The 23,821-nt window shown below is 48.3% G+C and overlaps 1 protein-coding gene across 7 annotated transcripts in view; it reads right to left on the reverse strand.

Moving 5' to 3' along the window:
* ACACB (acetyl-CoA carboxylase beta) overlaps positions 1-23,821 on the reverse strand; it is a 115,043-nt gene that overhangs the window by 10,010 nt on the left and 81,212 nt on the right. For 4 of the 7 annotated variants that reach the window (XM_055550714.1, XM_055550716.1, XM_055550715.1 and 1 more), the window contains 18 exons: positions 23,680-23,817; positions 22,581-22,680; positions 22,373-22,480; positions 20,197-20,253; positions 19,918-19,959; positions 18,409-18,624; positions 16,583-16,738; positions 15,500-15,703; positions 15,000-15,155; positions 13,265-13,387; positions 12,389-12,658; positions 10,725-10,822; positions 9,436-9,556; positions 7,090-7,200; positions 5,699-5,842; positions 4,921-5,041; positions 3,306-3,402; positions 1,329-1,425 (listed from right to left, as the gene is read on the reverse strand). In XM_055550714.1, the coding sequence (XP_055406689.1) occupies positions 1,329-1,425; positions 3,306-3,402; positions 4,921-5,041; positions 5,699-5,842; positions 7,090-7,200; positions 9,436-9,556; positions 10,725-10,822; positions 12,389-12,658; positions 13,265-13,387; positions 15,000-15,155; positions 15,500-15,703; positions 16,583-16,738; positions 18,409-18,624; positions 19,918-19,959; positions 20,197-20,253; positions 22,373-22,480; positions 22,581-22,680; positions 23,680-23,817 (2,359 nt within the window). Of the gene's footprint in view, positions 1-1,328; positions 1,426-3,305; positions 3,403-4,920; positions 5,042-5,698; positions 5,843-7,089; positions 7,201-9,435; positions 9,557-10,724; positions 10,823-12,388; positions 12,659-13,264; positions 13,388-14,999; positions 15,156-15,499; positions 15,704-16,582; positions 16,739-18,408; positions 18,625-19,917; positions 19,960-20,196; positions 20,254-22,372; positions 22,481-22,580; positions 22,869-23,679; positions 23,818-23,821 lie in introns of those variants that run through there. The other 3 variants (XR_008703604.1, XM_055550718.1, XM_055550719.1) reach the window with 3 other exon arrangements.

Genomic DNA, 23,821 nt, shown 5'->3' on the forward strand with positions numbered 1-23,821 from the left:
GCAACCCACTCCAGTGTTCTTGCCTGGAGAATCCCAGGGACGGGGGAGCTTGGTGGGCTGCCGTCTATGGGGTCGCACAGAGTCAGACACGACTGAAGCGACTTAGCAGCAGCAGCAGCAGTGACCATATAACATCCAGCTGAAGACTAGCAGGGGGGTACTCTTTCTGCCCCCTTCTGATGCCTATGTCAGAAGCTTTCTCTGTCTCCTTTATACTTTAATAAGACTTTATTACACAAAAGCTAAAAAAAAAAAAAGAACAGCAACAGTGATGAGGGCAGGAGGAGGGAGGGATTCCTAGGGACCCGTCATCCTCTGAAGAAGACAGTGAGGAGCACCAGGCATCCTGCAGACACAGTGCTGGGGCTCCCACCCCACCCCACTCCAGAGCCAAGGATGCCTCTGAGTCTGAGCTGGAAGGACAGACATGTGATCATTCGGGACCTGCTCCTGTCAGCTCAACCGGCCTACACAGCAGACCCAGCAAAACCACAGTCATGGTCGTCAGAATGGCCATCATCAGAGAGTCTGCAGAAACAAATGCTGGCAAGGATGCAGAGAAAAGGGGACCCTGGAACACTCCTGGTGGGCATGCTAACTGGTGCTGCTACTATGGAAAATAGTATGGAGGCTTCTCAGAAAACTAAAAACAGAACTGCTATATGACTCAGCAACTCCCTTCCTGGGTACGTATGTGTATATATAACCCAGCACTAATGTGAAAAGATTCATGACCTCAGTGTTCACAGCAGCATCGTTTACAGTAGCCAAGATACGGAAGCAATCCCAGTGCCCGACGACAGAGGAATGGAGAAAGACGATGTGGCATGTACATATATGCAAGGGAATACTGCTCAACCACTAAAAGAATAGAATTCTGACATATGCAGCAATGTGGATAGATCTAGAGAACATTATACATAGTGAGATTAGTCAGAGAAAGACAAGCACTGTATGTTATCACTTATATGGAAAACCTAAAAAATAATACAAATAAACATACATGCAAAGCAGAAACAGACTCACAAAAATAAAACAGACAAAAAATAAACTAGGGAGTTACCAAAGGTGAGAGAGAAGATGGGAGGGACACACAGGGGTATGGGATTAAGAGATACAAACTGCAATGTATGAAATACCAAAGCAACAAGGACATACTGTACAGCACAGAGAAATACAGCCATTATCTTGTAATAACTTTTAATGGCGTACAATCTAGAAATGCTGAATCACTATGCTGCACACCTGAAATGAATATAATTTGTAACTCAACCTCACTTCAATAAAAAAAACGTGAAAAGAGCCAGCCCAGCTCCCTGGCCCCTAACCTTGGCCTCGGAATCCAGGTTGGCAGGGTCGGCGGGCACGACCAACTCCACCGTCCTCATCTCTGCAGCGATCACTCCAACGGGGATGCCCCCCAGCCTGCAAGGTGGACCACAAGTGAGCAGGGGCGCGGGGCAGCACCGCAGGCTGGTTCGGGGGGGCAGGTGAGTCCAGCCAGCCCAGGCTGATATTCTACAGGCACGCGGGCTGGGATGAGGGTGGACAGAAAAAAGCATGCTGTTTTCAACTTGGCCCTGAAGCAGTGAAAAGCCTCACAAACAAGCAGGCTGGAAAGGTTCTCTGGGTGCCCGTATCGGGGCAATAGCTGCTGGGGTTGTGGGGAGGCTTGGGCCAAGGCAGGGATGGGAGCAGCATCGTCCCCTAGAACTTTCCGTGATGATGGCCTCGCTCTCTAGCGGCCTGACCAGTGTGACAGCCATGAGCTGCACATGACCACGGAGCATCTGAAACATGGCAGGGACGGCTAAGGAACTGAACATGTGACATGCTTTTTCACTGTGTGATTTCTCTTAATTTGAGCTGTCATACATGGCCAGCAGCCACCACGGCGGACAGCATGGGTCCAGACCCCACGCCACATAGGGAAAGGATGGAGGTATGCTAAGCCTGAGCAGCTTCAGTTACGGGTGGTCCATGGCATCAGTCTCCATCAGCAACCGCCACCAGCTGCCCCTGGCCACCTGCGTCACTTGATTCCTCTCTGTTATGCTCCCAACAGTTTATGGGGCAGGTTTGGGGACAGCAGTCTTCAAATCAAGCGCTTCCATGTGGAAGGGGGAGTAGATTTCATCTCAGTTTAAAGAACATATTCCAGGGGATTTCCCTGATGGTCCAGTGGTTAAGAATCCACCTTCCAATGCAGGTGCCATGGGTTCAATCCCTGGGTGGGGAACTAAGATCCCACATGTGGTGGGGAACTAAGATCCCACATGTTGTGGGGCAACTAAGCCCACATACTGGATGAAGACAGTGCAGCCCCCCCAAAAAAAGAACATTTGAAAAAAGTAAAACACTTATGGAGAGAAGCAAGCCCAGTAATAGACTTAGTATTTTAACAGTTATTACAGAGAAGTAAATAACAACAATGGCAGCTGCTATTAACAACATTATGGAGCATTTATGATTTTTAAATGCTTTTTATTTATTTAAAAAATATTAAATACTATGTGGCACTTGGGATCTTAGTTACCCAACCAGGTGTCAAACCCGCACCCCCAGCAGTAGAAGCAAGGAGTCTTAACTGCTGGACCACTGAGGAATTCCCCATTTGTGATATTTTAAATGCCTAACACATCACCACTTCTATTAATCACAGCAATCCTTCGGGAGTGGGAAGGGGCGGAGTTATTAGCCTCATTGTACAGATGAGGATGTAAAGGCCCAGAGAGGGCGAGTGACAGCAGAGGTCTGACTCCAGAACCTGAACTCATAGCAACTGTCTTGTACCAGAAATCTGAGTGGTAAATTATGAGGCTGTTGCTTTGGGCTCCATAAAAGGAAGAACTCTGGGGCAGCTGGACTCATCCCGAAGAGAAGGAGTGAGCTCAGCTTTGAAAGAATCCAAGCATTATGCCTTCCGCCAGCCCTGGTATACAATAGCGGTTCCTGCCCACGGCCCTCCTAAATGGAGTTCGTACTTCTGACTGTGTGGTTTCCCAGAGAGTACCAGGGCCACCTTCTGATTCCCAAAGGGGTTCATGGCCCGCCTGGCAAGGGTGCCCTGGCCCAGGGGCAGACACAAGGGGCAAGGGTCCTGGCCCCCAGGAAGAAGTTGGTGGTATGTCTTCTAAAGTTATGGACAAATCCAGATGCTATGAAGAATTTCATCAGCCAGAAACACTCCGCCCCCACCCCACCCCACCCTCTGCCACAACTCTCTGCATTGGTTTTTCTTTCAGAAAATCCAAGACCAGGGAGAAAGCATTGCTGAGGCTGCCTGGGCCCGCCCTCAGGGTTACCTTGCTCGTCCCGTCACCACAGTCTGGGCCCAGGGCACCATGATCTCCTTGAAACTGCCCTGGTCAAAGAATCCACTCTGCCAGGATCCCTTCAAAGCTGTGGGCAGAAGGGCAGAAGCTCAGGCCGGGCGCTGGTTGCTGAGGGCCCCCGGTGTCCACCTGGAGGGCAGACTCCTCTGCCGTCTCTCTAGGACAGCCTGATGTTGACAGCCCAGATACCTTTATTCCTGGAAAAAACAACACTTCCCCTGCCCACCCCCCAATACACAAAACCAGGGCTGCCAAAAAATATGCCGAATCAGGAAGTCAGTCTATACAGAACAGCCAACCACACCAACTGCCCTCAACGCCAAGCACGAGGAAACCCTCGTCACAGCCTCTGTCTTTTCTTCTCAGAAGGCAAAAAGAGCAGATGGCTGCCTTCGGAAGGCACGATTTCAGAAGGGACCATCTACTCAGAAAAACGCTCATCCTGGACCTGGTGGCTGCAGCCTCAAAACCGTTACATTGGGAAGAACGTGTTCCATTGAGAGACAGAGAGTCAGAGAAAGGGAGAGTGAACAAGTGGATGTCAATCGCGGCCATCCTGGGGAGGACGCGGTGCCTGGGATCCACACCGCGGTGTACGTGTCTGTGGTTTGGACACAAGGAGGCAGGTAGCAGGAGAGATCTCACTTTGCAGGAATAGCGGGGCTGGGCCCCTGGGAACAAAGCACCCCAGCCTCAGGGTCTGCCTGGGGGCCGGCCCTACTAGCTGGAGCAAATGGTCGGTAACACATCAGACGTTTTTAAAAATCAAGCTAAAGCCAGTGCTCGCAGGTGAGAAAACCTAAGAGAAATGGCAGAGGCGGGGGAACAGGCCACGGGGCATCTTTCGCTGGTGGAGCCTGGCATGCTCCTGGCGGCACCTCCCTTGCCCCACGCAGCTGGAAGGAGAGGCCGAGTTCTAAAAGGGGCAGCACGTGAAATTCTAGACTCGGGATTGTGGCAACAGGGGCAGCTCAGCTTTCCAGTTCTGTCCTGGTGGCTCAGAATGTAATCAGATGCCTCCAGGAGGCCAACCTGTCCCTTTGGGGGAGGAGGGGACAGGGAGGGAGGGAGAGAGAATGTGTGCACGTGCAAGCATGTGCGTGCACACAGGTGTGTTTGTATATATGTGTGCACATCCACATGTGTGTCTACAAATGGAGCCGCAGAAGAGGCAAAGTTGCTCGTCCTGGGTGAACTCATGGAGACATACCTCATGAAGGTTTAAGCCAAACAGAAAGACAGAGGGACAGAGAGAGAAGCGCTCTTCTCTCTGAAACCCTGAGGTTGCAGCCCCAGAGTTGCCACCTATGTGACCACATCTGGGGCAATTTCGGGGAAGGAGGTCATGACCTCTCTGCTTCTCACCTCCATCCATCAGCTCCAGAAACCGGAGGCTGTTCCCACCCCTTCTCGGTCATCAGCTTGGGAAAAGCACAGAGAAAAATCTCCATTCTTCCACCCCTTTTTGCATTCGACCTCAGGTGTATCCCTTGGCGATAATCTTCTACTGACTCATTCTTTTATCTTGGTGGCAGAAAAGAAACCCCAAAACCCAGGGCTCGGACAAAACCCCGGAGGGACCTACTTGGGTGAGGTCTTCCTGCAAGCAGCCACCGGGGGTCGTAGGGCCCGCGAGATGGTTGGAATTCAATTTCCCTGTCAATGGGGTCCTTGGGTGTGACAACTGGGACTGGGCTGCGATTATCCTAGGAAAGAAAGTCAGGTCTCCCACTCGGTCCTTCGGGCTCATCAATGTCTACAATTCACTCTTTGCCCTCCTCTCCCCGACTATGGTGATGCCTGGCTACGTGGCAGAAGCCCAACCCAAAGCAGGTCATCATCACAATTAGGAGTAGCATTTGGCTGAGGGCCTGCCAAGCGCTGAACTCCACACATCATGCCACTGAGCCATCAGTGATAACACCCTGGGATGGGTGCCACTGTTACCCCACTTTACAGATGAGGAAACTGAGGCTTAGAAAGATTAAGAGATGGTCCTGAGGTCTCATTGCTACGAGAAGGAAGCCAGGAATCAAATCCAGCCTGAATGCAAAGCCTGAGGATTCTCTGTTGTCCATGTTACCTCTTTTAATGACAGGCAATGTCACCTCTTTCTACAGGATAGACACACAGCCTCCGTACAAAGTCATCAAAAAAAAAAAAAAAAAAAAAAGCAAATAACAGTGAGTACAGGGCTGGGCATCAGAGAGGGAAGGAGGGAAGAGAAAAGAAAAATCAACCCTAGGCACGATTTCAGTGTTACGTACTCCCTACCCTTCCACACATTTGGCAAATGAACCAGATAACAGAGTCTTCCAGGCTCCAAGCTTCAAGGGGCAGGGGCGGGGGGAAGGATACTGCACCTTTGGCATATAGGACAGCCATTCCAGGATGGTACAAACACCCTCGAAGTCATCTGGCACGGTGACATGCGAGACGCCATTGTAATGCATGATCTGCACACCTCCCAGCTGGTTGTTGGATGTGTAAACGTCTCTGCCCAGGACCTGCTTTGACATTACACGGTTAGCAAGGTCCTGCCCAACCTGGGGGCATTCCATCTGTTCAGATGGTACTCAACCCTGGCTGCATGTCAGAATCACCTGGGAGCTTTCAAAAGTCCTGATGTCCAGGCTGCAGGCAGCCAGACCAATTACATCAGAATCTCGGGTATCTGTTGTTTTTTTTCAACTTCCAGATAATTCCATTATGCAGCCCAATTTGAGAACCAGAGATCCAGCTGGTGACTGGTCATCTCCAGGCAAAACCCAACCTAGTGTTGCTGATGGAGCAGGTCTGCAGTGGGGCCAGAGAACTTTGTATTTTTATCATGATCCCAGGTAATGCTGATGCTGCTGGTTCAGGGGCCAGACTCTGAGACCCACTGTGGGATTTTTAGCAGACCTGATGTTAGAGAGGCCTTACAGCATTGTGGAAGGCATTTCAAGACAGTAAAACAGTCACAAGAAACTGTGTTCACTAGGAGTCTAACTATGTAAAGACATGAGGTGAGAGGAAAACTACACAAAAACTACAGTAGGGACAAAATTACTTTTTTTTTTTGGTCTTTTCCCAATTTTCTGCAATGTGTAATGCTATTTTAATAATTTTTAAAATTTAAATTACAGTAACACAGAGAATTAGTTCCACCAGAAGAGCCTAACACACACATTGTTGCTGTTAAGTCCCTCAGTTGTGTCGGACTCTTTTTCAACCCCATGGACTGTAGCCCACCAGTTTCCTCAGTCCATGGGATTCTCCAGGCAAGAATACTGGAGTGAGTTGCACTGGAGTGGGAAATGGCAATTTCATTCTCCGGTGGATTTTCCTGACCCAAGGATCGAACCTGCATCTCCTGCTTTGCAGGCAAACTCTTAACACTGAGCCACCAAGGAAGCCCAATACACATCTATATGTATGTATGTATCTATCTGTAATATATGTTAGCTCATAAGAGGCCCATATAACTGAAAAATGAAAGAACAGCTCTCATAACAGCAGGGATGGAACAGGTTTCTTTCTTCCCTTTTCTTGCTGCATCATGTAGCTTGTGGGACCTTAGTTCCCCAACCAGGTATTGAACCCAGGCCCTCAGCAGTGAGAGTGTGGAGTCCTAACCGCTGGACCACCAGGGAATTCCTGGAACTGCTTTCATGCTGAGAAAAATTCCCCACTGGGGACACTGGGAATTTCAGAATGACCCCGCCCCCGCCCCTACATGTGCGCTCCCCGGCCATCCCTTCAAGGTGGTCACCTTATTGAGCGCCGTCGCCCCCGTGAGGATGATGTGGGAATTCTCCACCTGGATCACTCGCTGGCCCAGCCTCACCAGGTAGGCCCCGATCCCGAGGGCCCGGCAGGTCACCTGTGGAGACAGGACCCCTCCTGCATTCCTCAGGGCCAGTGCCCCGCCCCCCACAGCGGGGATGGTCCAGGAGCCACTGGGCGTGAGTGGAAGCTCAGCTTGGCCACGGGCATCCTGATCGGTGGCCGGACAGCGTGGGCTCAAGCCTGTCCTTCAGGCTGCCTGACCTCGACCGAAAGAATGGGGCTAGCGAGGAAGAGTGTTGTAAAGACACACGCAGACGCGGAATGTTCTGGCTCTTACTTCAAGAGGCATCTCTGTGGTTCTTCTGAGTTTGGTCATTCCCAAGACACTGCATGCATTCACACAATGAAAGGAAGCCTAGGAGGGCGGGTGAAACTGGGAAAAAATGACCGAGGTCTGTGTCCAGTTGACAGTATCGTGTCAATGTCAGTGTCCTTGATTTGATCACATACGACGGTTACACGAGACACTATCACACGGGAGCTGGACGAGGGGCACCCAGGACCTGCCTAAACTATCTCGTAACTTCCGACGCAGAACTATTTCAAAATAGGAAGATTTATACAGGCAGACCTCATTTTATTGTACTTCGTGGATACTGAGGTTTATTTATTTAACAAAGTTTGTGGCAATCTGTGTGTCAGATGAGGGTTAGCATTTTTTAGCCATAAAGGATTTTAAAATTAAAGTGTATGCATTTTTAAAAGACATAATGCTATCGCAGACTTAACAGACTACAGTACAGTATAAACATAACTGTTACATGGATTGAGAAACCAAAAAATCCGTGTGACTTTATTACAATCTCCACTTCAATACTATATTCATTCACTTTACCATAGAGGTCTGGGACCAAACCTGCGACATCTCTGAGGTGAGCCTGTCTGTATATATATATAAATTAGAGATATGTATATGTATATCTATTTTGGAATATATAAAAATATTCCTTTTTATATCCTTCAAAAGAAAATGACATATTTTGGAATATGTAAATACATATATGTCTTTTTATTTTGAAATAGGTATGAAACATACATAATGACACCTAGACGATACGCCCAAGGAAGACACTCAAGGCCAGCATTTTCCACCTTGGAAACTGAAGAGCCAACACCAAGGGTAAAAGTCAGGACTTGAGTGACAGTTTACCACTGAAGAGAACTATTACTACGACTCCAACAGAAACAGAAGATATTTCTGTAAAGGCCACACTAGGGAATGAGAAGACAGTCACTTCGTACCAGTTAATATTAGATAAAAGTTCTTTTTTTTTTTTTTTTGCCCATACTGCTGGGCATGCAAGACCTTAGTTCCCTGACCAGGAACTGAACCCATGCCCCCTTGCAGAGAAAGTGTGGAGTCTTAGCCACTGGGCCACCAGGGAAGGCCCAGAAGTTCTTCTAAATACTCAATATCTTTTAAAGAAGAAGAGATTGAATCCTGATTCAAGCCAACCAACTATAAGAAGACATTTTGAGATAACTATGAAAACTGAACCCAAGTTGAGTTCTGATGATATAAAGAATTGCTGTTGATATTGTTGGGTGTAATAGTATCATGGTTATGTTATTTAAAAAAAAAATGAATGGGGGAGCATTTATCTAGCAAAGAGTCACACTACGGTACTTACAGATGGAAAGATATAAGTGGAGGCTGCTTTAAAATATTCCAGAACAGTGGGCAGATGGGCTGAGGATGCAGGAATGGTTACACGCTGACAACCGTTGGAGCCGGGGATGAGTACATGGGGCTCATTATCAATTCTCTTTACTTTCACGACTATTTTTTTTAATTTATTTTTACTTGGAGGATAATTGCTTTAATTATGTTGTGTTGGTTGTTTCCGTACAGCAAGGTCAATCAGCCATCAGAAAACACATGTCCCCTCCCTCTGAACCTCCCTCCCACCCTCTACCCCAGCCCACCCCTCTGGGTTGTCGCAGAGCGTTGAGTTGGCTCCGTGTCATGCACCAGCTTCCCGCTGGCTATTTTACGTATAGGAATGTATAATACATGTCTCAGTGCTACTCAATTCCTCCCACCCTCCCCTTCCCCTGCTGTGTCCACAAGTCTGCTGTGTCTGTGTCTCTATCCCTGCCCTGCAAATTGGTTCATCAGCACCAGTTTTCTAAATTCCATACATACATGTTAATATACGATATGTGCTTTTCTCTTTCTGACTTACTTCACTTTGTATGACAGGCTTTTCCTGATTAAAGGTTCCATAATAAAAAGTTGAGTTGGAAAAGAAAACGGGCGGGGACTCACCATGCTGATGGTGACGATCTCGTCGTAATCCTGGGAGGTCTCCCCAGCAATCATGCCTGAGCCTCTCAGGTTCTCTACGCCCAGGCCCTCCTCCTTCCCAATGATGTCCGTGATGACATACCTTCAGGAACCAAACGAGAGTTACAGACTGAGCTCCAGCCTAGGACAATCCAAGGCTGATGCGCTTCCCAAGGACCCAGGGAAGGACAGCTGAGCAAGGTGAGGGACTGGAGGGTGAGAAAGCAGCCAACGGTGAGATGAAGGCAGGGGTCTAGGACCCTCACAATTGGCCCTAAAGTTTCCAGAAGGGCAAGTACAGCCTCGATGATGATCACCCCTCCAACCAAAAAGAAAGTCTGCTGATTCAGAGGCTGTCCTAACAAAGCATCACCCTTGCCCTGCACTCCTTTGGAGACAGTCTAGAACAGCCTTTGGTCTGCAGAGAGATGGGCGTGTGCCAGGAGAAGGCACTTGGTTCATGACCAATCAATCATGGCCACATGAGTCCACTGCACAGCCGAACCTCCCTGATGATCTGAGGTGGAGCTGATGTAATAATAATAGAAGTGCACAACAAATGCAGAAACTGAAGCATCCCCAAACGATCCCCGCCTCCCTGGTCTGTGGAAAAATCAGTCCCTGGTGCCAAAAAGGCTGGGTTAGGCCCTAACCCGTTAGAGATTCACAAGGCATTTCAGTGCATTAAATGCTCTGAGAAGGTCTGCAGTAAAGATGCTTGTTGGATCTCATCTAACCCAGTGTTTCCGAAACTTACTTGACTATGGAAAATCTTCACTACCTCCCTCCCCCCAGATCAATGACTAACATCCCAGGAAACTCAGCCTGGGGAATTTTGATTTAAATCAGAATCTGATTTTAAAAACCTACAACCTTCCCTGGAAACGACACCAGTATCGCCCTTGATGTTCTCATGGAGCAGACCCTGTCCACGTCTTCCCAGCCCACCTAGTGAGTCAGTTTGGCTCATTTGGTCCTAAAATGTGAGCCCGCAAGCTCTGGGGACATGCGGGAATCCAACCTAACTGTCCCCGAGTGATGTGCTGTTTTTGTGAGAGACGTGCCTCATGTGGGGACAGCAAGGATGGGGTCACCCTAAAGGGGGCCCCAGGTGTCTGAGCTGTCAGTGGCCACAATGGAAGCTGGGGGGACCCTCTGTACAAACACCCCTGCCTGCTTGAGAAACTGTCACCAGCCCAGAGGCAGATTCCCCACGAGCAGCTGAAATGAACCCCAGTCAGAACGTGGGAGCTGCCTGTGAAGTTATTTACCTGGATTCTCCATCTTCCTCCACGTGTTTACAATGGACGGAGTTCAGGGAGCTGATTCTGGTGTAGTCTTGGGGGGTCAGGTACAGGTATTTAATTCCCTTAAAAACATGTAAATACTTCAATGAGGCTATGAGTCCGGCTCTGTGTACTCAACAGCCACTGTTTTTAGTGCCAACACAATGTTTGAGGGATGCAGGAAGGACACTGTTAATAACAGTCACCTGTCTGATGTTAACAGACATCTGATGTTAACATATTAATAACACCAATTAACTGAATGTCTGCTCTGTGGTTGCCACTCACCCTTACCACACAACCTTACTTTTCCCCTGGCCACCTCTCTGATTCACTATTTGTTTGTTTTTAAATCTTTATTGAATTTGTTACAATATTGTTTCTGCTTTATGTTTTGTTTTTTTGGCCCCCAGACACATGGGATCTTAGCTCCTCCACCAGGGATCGAACCCTCAGCCCCTGCATTGATAGGGGGAGTTTTAACCACTGGACCACCAGGGATGTCACTGATTCAGTGTTGTTTAATCATCTTTTCATTCTCTCTCCCCAAAGGAGCCTTTCAGATACTTCTTTTCCCCTGATTACCAACGCCTTTGCCCCAGTCAAGTTTTATTATAGATATACTGGTTATGTAATAAATGTACACATATGTGTGTGTGCACTTCTACATGAAAATAATACTTCTGTCCCTTTTGGGGGGACAATACCACTTCCTTGAGAACCTGTGCCATGGTTGCAAAGAATGCCTCTGTTCCCTGCATTTTCACATCACAAGATGTGTGTTTTTCTTTATTCATTCTGCCTTTTATGATGTCCTGAGGTCTTCTGGATGAATTGTAAGAACTTCCTGAGGCCAGGGATTATATACCACTCACCTCTGCATCCTTGGTATGTACTGTGTTCAGAAGATGCTCAGTATGTATTGATATTAAGTACATGTTTATATAAGAAATAACTATTTTCATTATTTTTCTCCAAGGATCCTTCTGAGAGCTTCTGAAGTAGCTCAGTGGTAAAGAATATGCCTGCCAATGTAGCAGACACAGGTTTGATCCCTGGGTTGGAAAATCCTCTGGAGAAGGAAATGGCTGCCCACTCCAGAATTCCTGCCTGGAGAATCCCATGGACAGAGAAGCCTGGCAGGCTATAGTCCATGGGGTCACAAAAAATCAGACATGACTGACTAACACTTTCAGAGCTCTATGAAGTGACTACTCCGATTATCCCCATTTTACAGATAAGGAACCTGAGTCATCTGCTAGTGGCTAAGAAGGAGTGAGGGCTCCCAGGTGGTACTAGTGGTAAAGAACCCGCCCGCCAATGCAGGAGACATAAGAAAGGCAGTTTCGATCCCTGGGTCAGGAAGATCCTCTGGGGAGGGCATGGCAACCCACTCCAGTATTCTTGCCTGGAGAATCCCACGGACAGATGAGCCTGGCGGGCTACAGTCTATGGGATCGATGGCAAGAGTCGGACACCAAAGAGTTGGACGAGCTAAGTTTGGACTTAGTGACCAAACCACCACCATGTGTATCCGTGCCGTCTAAGAGCAAGACTTTTCTCCCCACTCCCTTAGAGGTACTGTCACCCCCTCGGAAAACAGCAGGAGCTAGGTGGGATCACACTGCCACGCCAGCTTCTCGCCGTACCTTGTGGGGGTCTTCCGGGTCCACCCAAGCCACCTGGAACATGTGCTTTATCTCCTCTGCCAGGCCGATACGGGCCCCACTGTTGGCCGCGAGGTAGACTCTGGGGATGCCCTCGGCCCGGGCCAGCTCGGACGCCCGCAGGTACAGAAGGTCTTCTCCGGGGCCAAAGGATCCAATACGGAAGGTGATGTCATTGCTGATGAGGATAATGTCACGCCCTTCGGGGTACTCGAGGGTCTTAAACGTCATTTTGAAGGCCACCATGCCCACCTGGAAGGGAGATGAGTGCACAAGAAAACAGGTTTGCTTCTTCAGGGAGGAAGAAGATTTTTAAGTTGTTTTTTTTTTTAATGTGGACCATTTTAAGAGTCATTATGGAATTTATTACAATATTGCTTCTGTTTTATGTTTTGTTTTTTCAGCCTTGAGACACGTGGGATCTTAGTCCCCTGACCAGGGATCAAACCCGCACCCCCTTCACTGGAAAGTGACAGTTACTCAGTTGTGACCAACTCTTTGTGACCCCATGGACTCTACAGTCCATGGAATTCTCCAGGCCAGAACACTGCAGTGGGTGGCCTTTCCCTTCTCCAGGGGATCTTCCCAGCCCAGGGGTCGCACCCAGGTCTCCTGCATTGCAGGCAGATTCTTTACCAACTGAGCCACCAGGGAAGCCCTTCCTACACTGGAAAGCAAAGTCTTAACTACTCAACAGCCAGGGAGGTTCCTAGGGAGAAAATGTTTTTAAAGGGTGATTCCAGCCAGGAGCTGGGCTCTGTGGGTTTCCTTTTTTTTTTTTTTAATTTTATTGAAGTATAGTTGATCTACAGTGTTGCGTTAATTTCTTCTGTAGAGCAAACAGACTCAGTTCTTTACCTCATTTCCTCCAGGAAGTCGGTTCATCTCCACCAGCTGGCCCTGCGGATCCAGCACGAGTTCAGTGTACGTCAGGATGTCTTTGGGGTACTTGTCCGGGGAGGGCCACATTTTAAAAAGAGCCTACAGAGAAGGGAGGAAAGAGAAAAGCTGAAGTTGCCAGTAAGGAAGTACATTTTCTAGGGCTGCCTTTCTTTCTTAATCGCAAACTATTTAAATCACGCAGCAAAAACATGCAGAAAAAATAAATACCCGTGCATATATCTTGCAGTTTTGTCAAATCATAATTTCTCCAAAGTTGCTTTAAGAATTTTTTAAAAAGAAATAATAGAAATGCAGCTGAAGCCCCTGGTGTGCTCCTTCCCATCTGTCCCTCCCCCTGCTCCCCTCAGGTAACTATTATCCTGAACTTGAAAGAAAGTGAAAGTTAGTCACACAGTTGTATCCAACTCTTTGTGATCCCATGGATGTAACCTGCTCAGCTCCTCTGTCCATGGAATTCTCCAGGCAAGAGTACTGGAGTGGGTTGCCATTTCCTTCTCCAGGAGATCTTTCCAAGCTGGGGTTTGAACTCTGGTCTCCTGCTTTGCAGGCAGATTCTTTACCAGCTGAGCCAGCAGGGAAGCCCATCCTGAACTTAGTGTCAGTCAAGTCCTCTGTATGTGTTTATGTTTTTATCTCATCATATGTGCAGACATTACAACATGTAGCATTATTTTGCATGACTTCTCTTTTAAATAAATGGTGTCACACCAGACATGTCCTTCTACAACTTATTTTTCCAACTCTCCAGTATGTTTGAGAGATTTATCCATGTTGATAAATTTAGCTCTGGTTTATTCCTTTTCTCTCATGTTCAGTTTTTCATGGTATGAATACATCACAATTTATTTACTCATAATTTTTAGTTGAAACGTTTAGCTTTCCAATTCTACAGTACTACCGATAATGCTATAATGAACATTCCTATGGTCTTTTTACATGGGTATATACCTAGGAGTGGAATTGCTGGGTCATAACATATGCGAATCTTCAGTTTTCCTAGATATTATCAAATTGCTTTACAGTAAGAATGTGTGAGAGCTCCTTTGCTCCATATACTTGTCCACATCTGGTTTTGTCAAATATTTTCATGCTTTCCCATCTGCTGGGTGTGAAATTATACTGTGATACTTTTTTTGCTGTGATGTTGATCTGTACTTCACTGATTGTCACCTAGGTGTAAGCACCTTAGAATATATTGATCAGAGTTTCTCTTAAATAATATTGTTCTAATCTCTTGCCGGTAACAGACATCGAAACATATTCTCCCAAGCTGGGGTCTTTTTAATTCCTCAAAGGTAGTGACCCCATCCTCTTCCTCATGGTCTACCCACCCTTAAAATGGTGCCTGGCTTATGGCAGGTACTTAATATAAGCATTAACAAGACCAGGAGGAAATGGTAAGCAATTTGTTTTTAGTATATGGAACTAGGAGTTACTTTTTTATTCCTTCCACTCTCCTTTGTTGTCCAAAGTTTCTATATTATATTCTTTTTACCACTGGCATGAAATAAGTCTTGTTTTAGAAAAATATACTATGAAGTCATTACCAGTATTAGTTTCTTTTCGTTTATGAAGACTGTTTTTTAGAGTGAGGTCTTTAGAAAAGTAACTGAGAATGGAGGTTGTGGATGCTGGTGGAGTCTCTAAAGGGGGACCCCAGGCAGTGCTGAGTCTCAGTCCCAGGACTTGCCTGCCTGAACATTTCTGGGAAGTCATACACATAGGTGGTACCCAGGGACTGGGCCTGGAATCGCTTGGCCTGAAGCAGATCCTTGGTGACGTAGGGAGTGTTGATCAGCATCCCATGCTGGGGGCCTTGCTTGTTGCCAAAGGAGTGAAACAAGATCTGGATCAGAAAGAGAGAAAAACAGAGAGTGAGGGAGGCAAGTCTCAGAGAACCACACTCCTGCTCAATTTATTTCTTCCTGCTCCTCAATGAAAATGCAAAGAGGGACTGCTACTCAGCCATAAAAGAGAGCAAAATAACGCCATTGGCCGCAACATGGATGGACCTAGAGATTATCATACTAAGTGGAGTAAGTCAGAAAGACGCCACATGGTATCACTTCTGTGTGGACTCTAACATAGGACACAAATGAACTTTTCTGAAACAGACACAGACCCACGGACGCGGAGGAGAGGCTTGGGCCTCCACTCTGACGCGACTTCTATGACCCAGCCCGGCCTTACGTTTCCAGATCTGGGGTCAGTCACTTCCTTGTAGAGGCTGATGTCCAGGTAGTAGCCTGACTCGTTGGTGATGAAGAGGCGGATGGGGATGGCGCTGTCGGTGGTGGTCTGGCGGATGTTGATCTTGACCTCAGCCTGGAGCACGCGGAGCTTCCAGAGCCGGCTGCCGTAGCGCATCACCATGGACCGCACCGACTCCTCGATCTGCAGCAAACCACAGCAGTTCAACTTCAGAACCCAAACTGCACACACTCCTAACAGTTCTCACCCTGATGATGACAGAATGGTGAGATATACCGAATGCAAAATGCACTGATGTATACAGCGGAGTAATATGTTGTGTGTATCATCGTTAGCTGATAAGAAGCAAAGGCATCTTTGATTTAAGCTCAGTATCTCACTCTGTCCCCACAGTTACCCAGAGAGGCTAGCATTTTTGTCCCCCATTGACAGAGGAAGAAACTGAGGCTGGTAAGAGCTAGAGCTCCTATCTTACACCGTCTTCCTCTCCATCATGTATCCCAAGACTAAGCATTTTCTCTTCTGGGAACGACATGAACTGACAGAGCTGGGGAGTCAGCATGAGCCTCTACACCCGCCACTTGCCAACCTGATGGACTGAAAGGACTTATTTCATCCCAGAATCACCACCACAGACTCTGCCTGCTTGTGAGGAACCAGCCGTGGAGGAACCAACCGTAGAGGATGGTTGAACCACAGACCTCAGGTTCTCACCCGCTTCCCCACCCACAGGCAGACCATAACAGAGCCTGGAACCAGGGAGAGGCCAGAACTGTGTTTTGCAGAGGACATTCTAGGCATCTGCATTTCCCAAAAAGTGAAGCATGCCCATGGAGGGGGAACATCCTTAGGGACAGTCCTCAGGGGGGTGGCTGGAATACGGCTCTAGAATTAACTGATGGAAGCTTTGTGCTCCACCTGCAGCAATCGAGGCTCAGACACGCACGTATGCACCCTACAACTCGGGTCTCGCACACCGGGAGACAATACCGCGAAGCAGGAGGGTCCCAGGGAAGGTGAACCCCCAGAGCCTGGTGAGAGCCCTGCGCGCCGAGGGGAGACCTTGGAGGGGTCCATGATGACGGTGGGCACGAAGTTGAGGAAGATGTGGTTGCAGTCTGTGCGCACGCTGGTGTTGTTGAATGCCACCTCCAGCTCGTCCATGGCCTCCAGGAGCAGCCGCTCGCCCTCGTTCTGGAGGTACTCGAAGGACGCTTCCTGTCAAAGTGGGAGGGGGCAACCGCTAAGGCCAGGGGCGCAGGGCTGAGAGTCAGGAAGAGGGGAGAACAGCCCCTCCTCTGAAAGGTGCGCCCGGTAAGACAGCAGAGCCCCACCTCCAGAGGCAAAGAGATGTTCAAGGCCGTCTCGTGTACACGGCGCCTCTTTTATTTTCTGTGTTTTCTGCTGTGCTGACCCCAGAGGGGTCTTACAGTCTCTTTTGAGATATTGTGAACAACTCTCCCATGAGCCCGCTTTTCAGGCAAACCAACCAATCCAACCAATCCACGGTCCACACCCCACTAACTCCTCATCAGGTTCACACCCCAGGCTACTGTCCTGGGGCCCTAATCACCCCAGGGCCAGGCATCAGACAACTAGAGACAGCCCCTACATTCAGAGCCTGCTGAAATCACTCAAGCCCGCCACTGCCAAGTCTGCCCACCGCCTCACCTGGTCCTTCCTGCGAAACCCACAATAAAGGCCCCTGTCCACGAATCCCCCCTCCCACGGCCTCCTGAGCAGCCCTGACACTTCCCCACGTGGTCTCCATGACACAGAGTGCCCCCTCCCCTTGGGATCTGTGAGTGACAAACCATCTTTTCAACAACCATCTCCTGGTCTGTTGGCCTTCCCTGGTGGCTCAGCTGGTAAAGAATCTGCCTGAAATGCGGGAGACCCGGGTTCAATCCCTAGGTTGGGAAGATCCCCTGGAGAAGGGAATGGCTGCCCACTCCAGTATTCTGGCCTGGAGAATTCCATGGACTCTACAGTCCATGGGGTCACAAAGAGTCAGACACAACTGAGTGACTTGCACTTACCCAGATAATCATAAAAGCTATTAGAACATCTGAGGCAGGAAAACACTGAGATTAGCTTAGCACTCATCACTAGAGGATTCCTTAAAAACATTACATACACATGATACCTCCGTGCTAGGGGACTGCAGGGAGGGGATCATCTTCATTAACACAGAAGGAGGTCTACAGTAAAAACCAAGTCTTTACATGGTATGTCCAGCCTGAGCTCCCATCTGGAACCTTCTACCTACAACCCAATTCAAATACACATATGGAATGAGGCCTACAAAGGGTCACCAACAGGGCTGACCCCTGAGTGGCAGGATTCTGGGTCCTTTTCTTTTTTTGGCCAAGCCACGCAGCATGTGGGATCTTAGTTCCCCGAACAGGTATCGAACCTGTACCCTCTGCATTGGAAGCAGAATCATAACCACTGGACCACCAGGGAAGTCCCTCCTTGATTGTTGGAAGTATTTTCAGTATTGCTTGCAATCTTCACAGGATAGTCATGAATTACTTTTGTAAATGAGAGAAACAATGGGATATGATGGTACACTCAATCAACAAATACAAAAAAAGCCCCTTAACAAACCAGGATCTTTCTTTTCTATCCTCCTGATTCTCTCACGCAGACACATCTCTGTGACGGAAGAAAGAATCCGCATGTCACACCATGAAAATAAGCCACTATCTACCTCCTGTCCCCTCTAGACTGGGCTGCCGGTCACAAGGCCAGGGCTGTGGGTGCCCCGTTCACCCTGCGATCTCTGCGTGCAGCCCAGGCCCTGCCCCCCGTGGGACTCAATCCTGCCAAGGCCAGCCCCCGAGGGACAAGTTCAGGGGGAGATACAAACACCCGCTGACACTGACCTTGGTGATCAGGTCTGAGTGCCTGATGATGACCCGGATGAAGAACCTGTGGTCCGTGACCTCGGCGCCCTCCTTCACTCTGGCGGCGCCCAGGTACAGGTGCATCTTGTGGTTGGCGCAGGGCATGGCGGTCACGTCGAAGTTTTGCAACCGGCTGAGCTCCAGCTGGAAGGCCAGGGCCGGCTCCAAGTGACGGTAGATGCGATCTTCTGCAAACTGTGGGCCAACCGGGGAGAGAAAACAGACGGACACACAGACACACGTGGAGCTGGACACTGAGGCGGCATGCCCGCTTGATCCACGCCCTGTCCTACACGCCCCCTGGCGCTGCGGGTTTAGTGCTTAGGAATGAGGCAGTCATGGTGTCCTCTAGCGTGAACTCGAGAGATTGGAGAGTTGAGATTTTGCGAAGGTCCAGCAGAGAGGGAGGTCTTGGGCTGGTACAGGTCTCTCAGCCCTGGGGGAGCCCAGTGAGTCCCCACACCTGCCGGCCCACCAGGCTGTTTTCTGTGAGCCATGACACAGAGTGCTTCTCAAGAAGTCCCTGGTTTCCTTGTGGAGATTGGTCCCCAGAAGGAAGCGACTGATGGTCCTAGAGTTTTAACTGAAGAGGCTAAAGGAAGGATGGGTCTTAAGTAGTAAAGTGAGGCTCTGGATAGATTAAAATACTGTTTGCTGGAGGCTGGGTCTGTGCTGGGAACAAGACCGCCTGTTCTAGAACAGGGATGAGCAAACTGTTTCTCAAAAGGCCAGAGAACTGATAGAGTACACAGTCGGTCACAGCCACAGTCTGACTTCTGAGTCCATGTGTCCTGCGTCCGCGGGTAAGGCCAATCACAGAGATTCCATCTGTGGTTGGGTGAATCCACGGATGTGGAAACCGCAGACATGGAGGGCTGAGTGTACTCGATTCTGCCTGATTCTACTGCTGGAGCCAGAAAGCCATAGGAGACGGCAAGAGATTAATAAGTATGGCCTGTGTCCCAATCAAACTTTGATTATAAAAACAGGGGGCTGGGGAATTTCCTGGTGGTCCAGTGGTTGAGACTCTGTGCCTCCACTGCAGGGCACCTGGGTTCGTTTCCTGGTCAGGGAACTAGGATTCCACAAGCCATGTGTGGCATGGCCAAAAAAAAAACAAAAACCAACCAATCATCCCTAAAAAACGGCGCCAGTTTGCAAGCCATAGTTTGCAAACCACTGTTCTAGAAGAATATAAACAAAAGAGGTTGGGAGACCTGTCTTACAGAGTTACAACAGCAAGTATAAAAACTCTCCAGGTGAGACAGAAACGTGTATAGCAAAGGCTGAAAGGGTAGGAAATGTGAGGTCTGAGGCCCACATACAAACACGGGGCTCTCACTGGAAATACTAGCCCAGAGGAAGGCTGGAATCTGCACTTAAGTTGTGCTTCTAGAATACAGGGATCAAAAGGACTGGGGACAATATTCTTCCTGAATATCAAAGATCGCAGGGAAGAGAGAACCACTTCATTGCTCTTCACCATACCTCATCTCTTGCTCTGAATGTGAAAAACTTGGGAAATTCTTTCTGCAAAAAAGACATATGAAAGACAATTAAGTCAAGCAAGACGTATTTAAATATTTATAGACTTGTTTTATGATTTTTAACCATTACCCAGCCCACTGCTAGAACAAATCATTTGGAAAGCCATCTCTCCTTTAGCCACTGATCTTTCCCACCCCAATCTACAGAGCAAACTTCAAATAAATGGCACAGAGTCTTGAAGAATGTAAAGAACTCAGATGCGCCGAGCATCAGACTGACCTCTTGGGCAATCAGGAAGGTGATTCTTCGGAGTCCACACTCCACAAGGATGTTTTTCTGCATTAAAAACCAAACATACAATGGGATCATACTTGGTCACACAAAGGAATGAAGTCCGGATACATGTTACTACTACCTGGATGAACCTTGAAAACATGCCAAGTAAAAGAGGCCAGTCCCCAAAGGCCTCATATTGTATGAAATTCCACTTAGTTTATTGATAGGAAACACCCAGAATGAGCAAATTCACAGACAGAAAGTAGATTAGTGGTTTCCAAGGGCAGGGAAAAGGGTGTTGAATTGAGGGAAAATGGGGTGGCTACTAATGGGTATGGGGTATTTTGGAGTGGGTGGTGAAAACGTTCTAAAATATGATCGTAATGATGGTTACACAACCCTATGAATATATTAGTAGGCTCTCCTTACTGACCGGGGATATGATCCAGGATCCCCAGTGGATGAATGGAACCATGGATTATACCAAACCCTATATATAGTAGGTGTTTTTTTTTTTTTTTCTATACACACCTACAATAAAGTTTAATTTACAAATTAGGTACTGTAGTCCACCAGGTTCTTCTTTCATGGAATTCTCCAGGCAAGAATGCTGGAGTGGGTTGCCATTCCCTTCTCCAGGGAATCTTCCTGATCCAGGGATCAATCCTGGGTCTTCTGTATTGTAGGCAGATTCTTTACCATCTGAGCCACCAGGAACGCCCACAATAGGAGATTAACCACATAGAAAAATTATAGCCATTTACTGTAATAAAAGCTATGTGATTGTGGGCTCTCAAAATATTTTCTTGTAGTTTAATGCCTTTTCTGTCTAAACTAAGCACTTATCACTCACTGTGACCATAATGTTTGCAGTTTAAGGGTACATTTCTTTTTTCCTCCTTCACAATTTCATGGCTAGAAGAGTCAGTCTTACTGTAGATTTAGCAACTCATATGTTTTTTTTCCGGCCTTATTAAGTCAAGAACTTTCACCTTTTCATTTAAGGGAAGCATCCTATGGCTTCTCTTCGGCATATCCGAATTGCCAGCTTCGCTACCCTTGCACTTTGGGGCATAATTAGGTAAAATACAGGTGACTTAACATAACTACTGCAATACCATGACAACCAATGGGACAACCCAGCCACCTACTAAGTGACAAACGGGTGGATGCGCTGGACAAAGGGATGATTCGCATCTGAGTCAGAGTGAGCAGAATGGTACAATACTTCCTCATAGCAACTCAGAATGGCACATGACTCAAAACTGACAAATTGCCTATTTCTGGCATTTTCCATTTAATGTTCTTGGACTACTGTTGGCCATGGGAAACTGAAACTAAGGAAAACAAAACTGCAGAAAAGAGGACTATGGTACCAAGAAGCACTGAACTGCACACTTTAAATGGAGGAATGGTATGGTACGTAAATTATGTTCAATACAGCTATTAAAATATACACACAAACACATTATTACACATGACACCACATGTTTATAAAACCAACCCAGTTATTTGCATAAATGGTTGTTCATGTAAGTGACCATTTTAAAATTGGGAGTTTTGGACTATCCTGGTGGCCCAGTGGTAAAGAATCCATCTGCCAATGCAGGGGACAGGGGTTCAATCCCTGGTTGGGGAAGATCCCACACGCTGCAGAGCAACTAAGCCTGTGTGCCCTTCAACTACCAAAGCCTTCACGCCCTTGAGCCTGTGCTCCGTGACAAGAAAAGCCGCTGCAACAAGAAGCCTGAGCCCCACAGCTAGACAGCTGCCCCCGCTGTCCAGATGGAGAAAGCCCGCTCGCGGCAACAAAGATCCCATGTAGCCAAAAACAAATAAACACAATCGTGAGTTTTCTGGCTTATCCCAATGAAAACATTGCCCTAAGCTCCAAAACTATTTACTGACTGTATCATCTGCATAAGGTGGTGTATATACCGTGTCATCTTATTACAGCAACTCCCAGAGAGAGAAACACCACCCCTGTGTTACTGGGGGGAGAAGCCGAATTTCTGGCCTGTTCAGCCTCCTCTGCCCAAGGTCACTGGCAAAGCAGAGCCGGCGTGGGCAGCCAGGCCTGCGGCTCTGAAGCTCTCAAGACAACTCGGGCACATGGACACCTCATCAAAACAGTCCTCCTCCTCCTCAGGAACCCAGACCCAGAGGCTGCCCAGCGTACCTTGGACTGCACAAATGTTCGGAAAATGGGCACCAGCTGCTCATCCTCCTGGTGGTCCGCGTGCTGGAGGGCCACATTCAGGATGTGGATCGGCTCCTCTCGGAGGCTCTGGGACAGAAAGCCAAGGGGGGTGCCAAGAAAACCAAGTAGAAGGGCCCGGGGCCCCCAGCCCGCCCCTCCTCGGCTTGCTCCCTGTTCACACCCTCACCTTGCTGTCGTCCTCAGAGTACAGGGAATTCCGGGCCTCGCTGAAGAGGGGGGTGTCCTTGGGCATGTTGGCAAAGCAGGAGATGACCTCATCAAAGTTCCTGGGGGTGCAGGGCAGAGAGGGAGGGCCGAGGGGCCACTGCCCCACGAGGTCGTAGGTCAGGCCCGGACCCTCCCTCTTTCCCAACTACCACGCTGCGAGCGCACTGAAGTCTGTGCAGAGCTCCTGTGGTCCCTGACTAGGTCCGAGGCATGAGTGATGGGGTCTTTCCCCAAAAGAAGAATGAACCTATGTGGTTTGAGATGGTGAATAAAAGAAAGGGTTGCAATACTTTGGGGGCATGGCTAGGGTCCCCTTTTTACTGGCTGGGAGACTCCTGCAATCTCATCTCACTTCTCTGAGTCAACTGAGGATAACAAAAGTAATCACGACACCTCCCAAGGCTGTTGTGAAGATACGAGATAACCCAAGCATGGTGCATAATATACAGGGGCAGGCTGAGAAAAGTGCAATGGGGACTTCCCTGGTGGGCTGGTGGTTAAGAATCTGCCTTGCAGGGGACGCGGCTTTGATCCCTGGTCGGGGAACTAGGATCTCACATGCTGTGGAGCCCACGCGCCACAACTACTGAGCCTGTGGCCACAACTAGAGAGTCCACGTGCTGCAGCAAAAGATCCTGCCTGATGCACCTAAGACCCGACACAGCTGAATACATACGTAAAGGTTTTTAAACAGGGGAATGATACTGACATTTTTGAGCATGTTAGCTATTTTAATGTATTATCTCATTTAACTTTCACGGTGACCTTATGAAGTCCTCTTGTGCCCTTTATACAGATGAGAAAACAAAGGTGTTGAGAGAAATCATTTGTTCAGAGTCTTATAGTCAAGAAGCAGGGTGAGACAGTATTCAAAAGCAGGAGGTGCTGACATGAACTCACACTTTTGATGCTATATTATTCTATTATTATTAACTCGCTGTGCCGTGTGTCTAGCCCACCCCCACCTGCGTGTGCAATGAACAGGTGGGGGTTCAGGGGAAGCTCGCTTCAAGCCCTATGGTTGGGGTGTTCTGGGGAGACTGAACCCCGCTGGGTACCTGACGAAATCCTCAAATCTCTGGAAGGCGACCATGGCCCCCATTCGCTGGGACTTGGGGGAGAAGCCACTGTCCATGAAGAGCTCCGTGCTGTGTCTCAGCAGCTCCGGGTTGCTGATACTGATGGGCACGGTCATCCTGC

The sequence above is a fragment of the Bubalus kerabau genome, chromosome 16, assembly GCF_029407905.1.
Source record: "Bubalus kerabau isolate K-KA32 ecotype Philippines breed swamp buffalo chromosome 16, PCC_UOA_SB_1v2, whole genome shotgun sequence".
Classification (NCBI taxonomy): domain Eukaryota; kingdom Metazoa; phylum Chordata; class Mammalia; order Artiodactyla; family Bovidae; genus Bubalus; species Bubalus kerabau.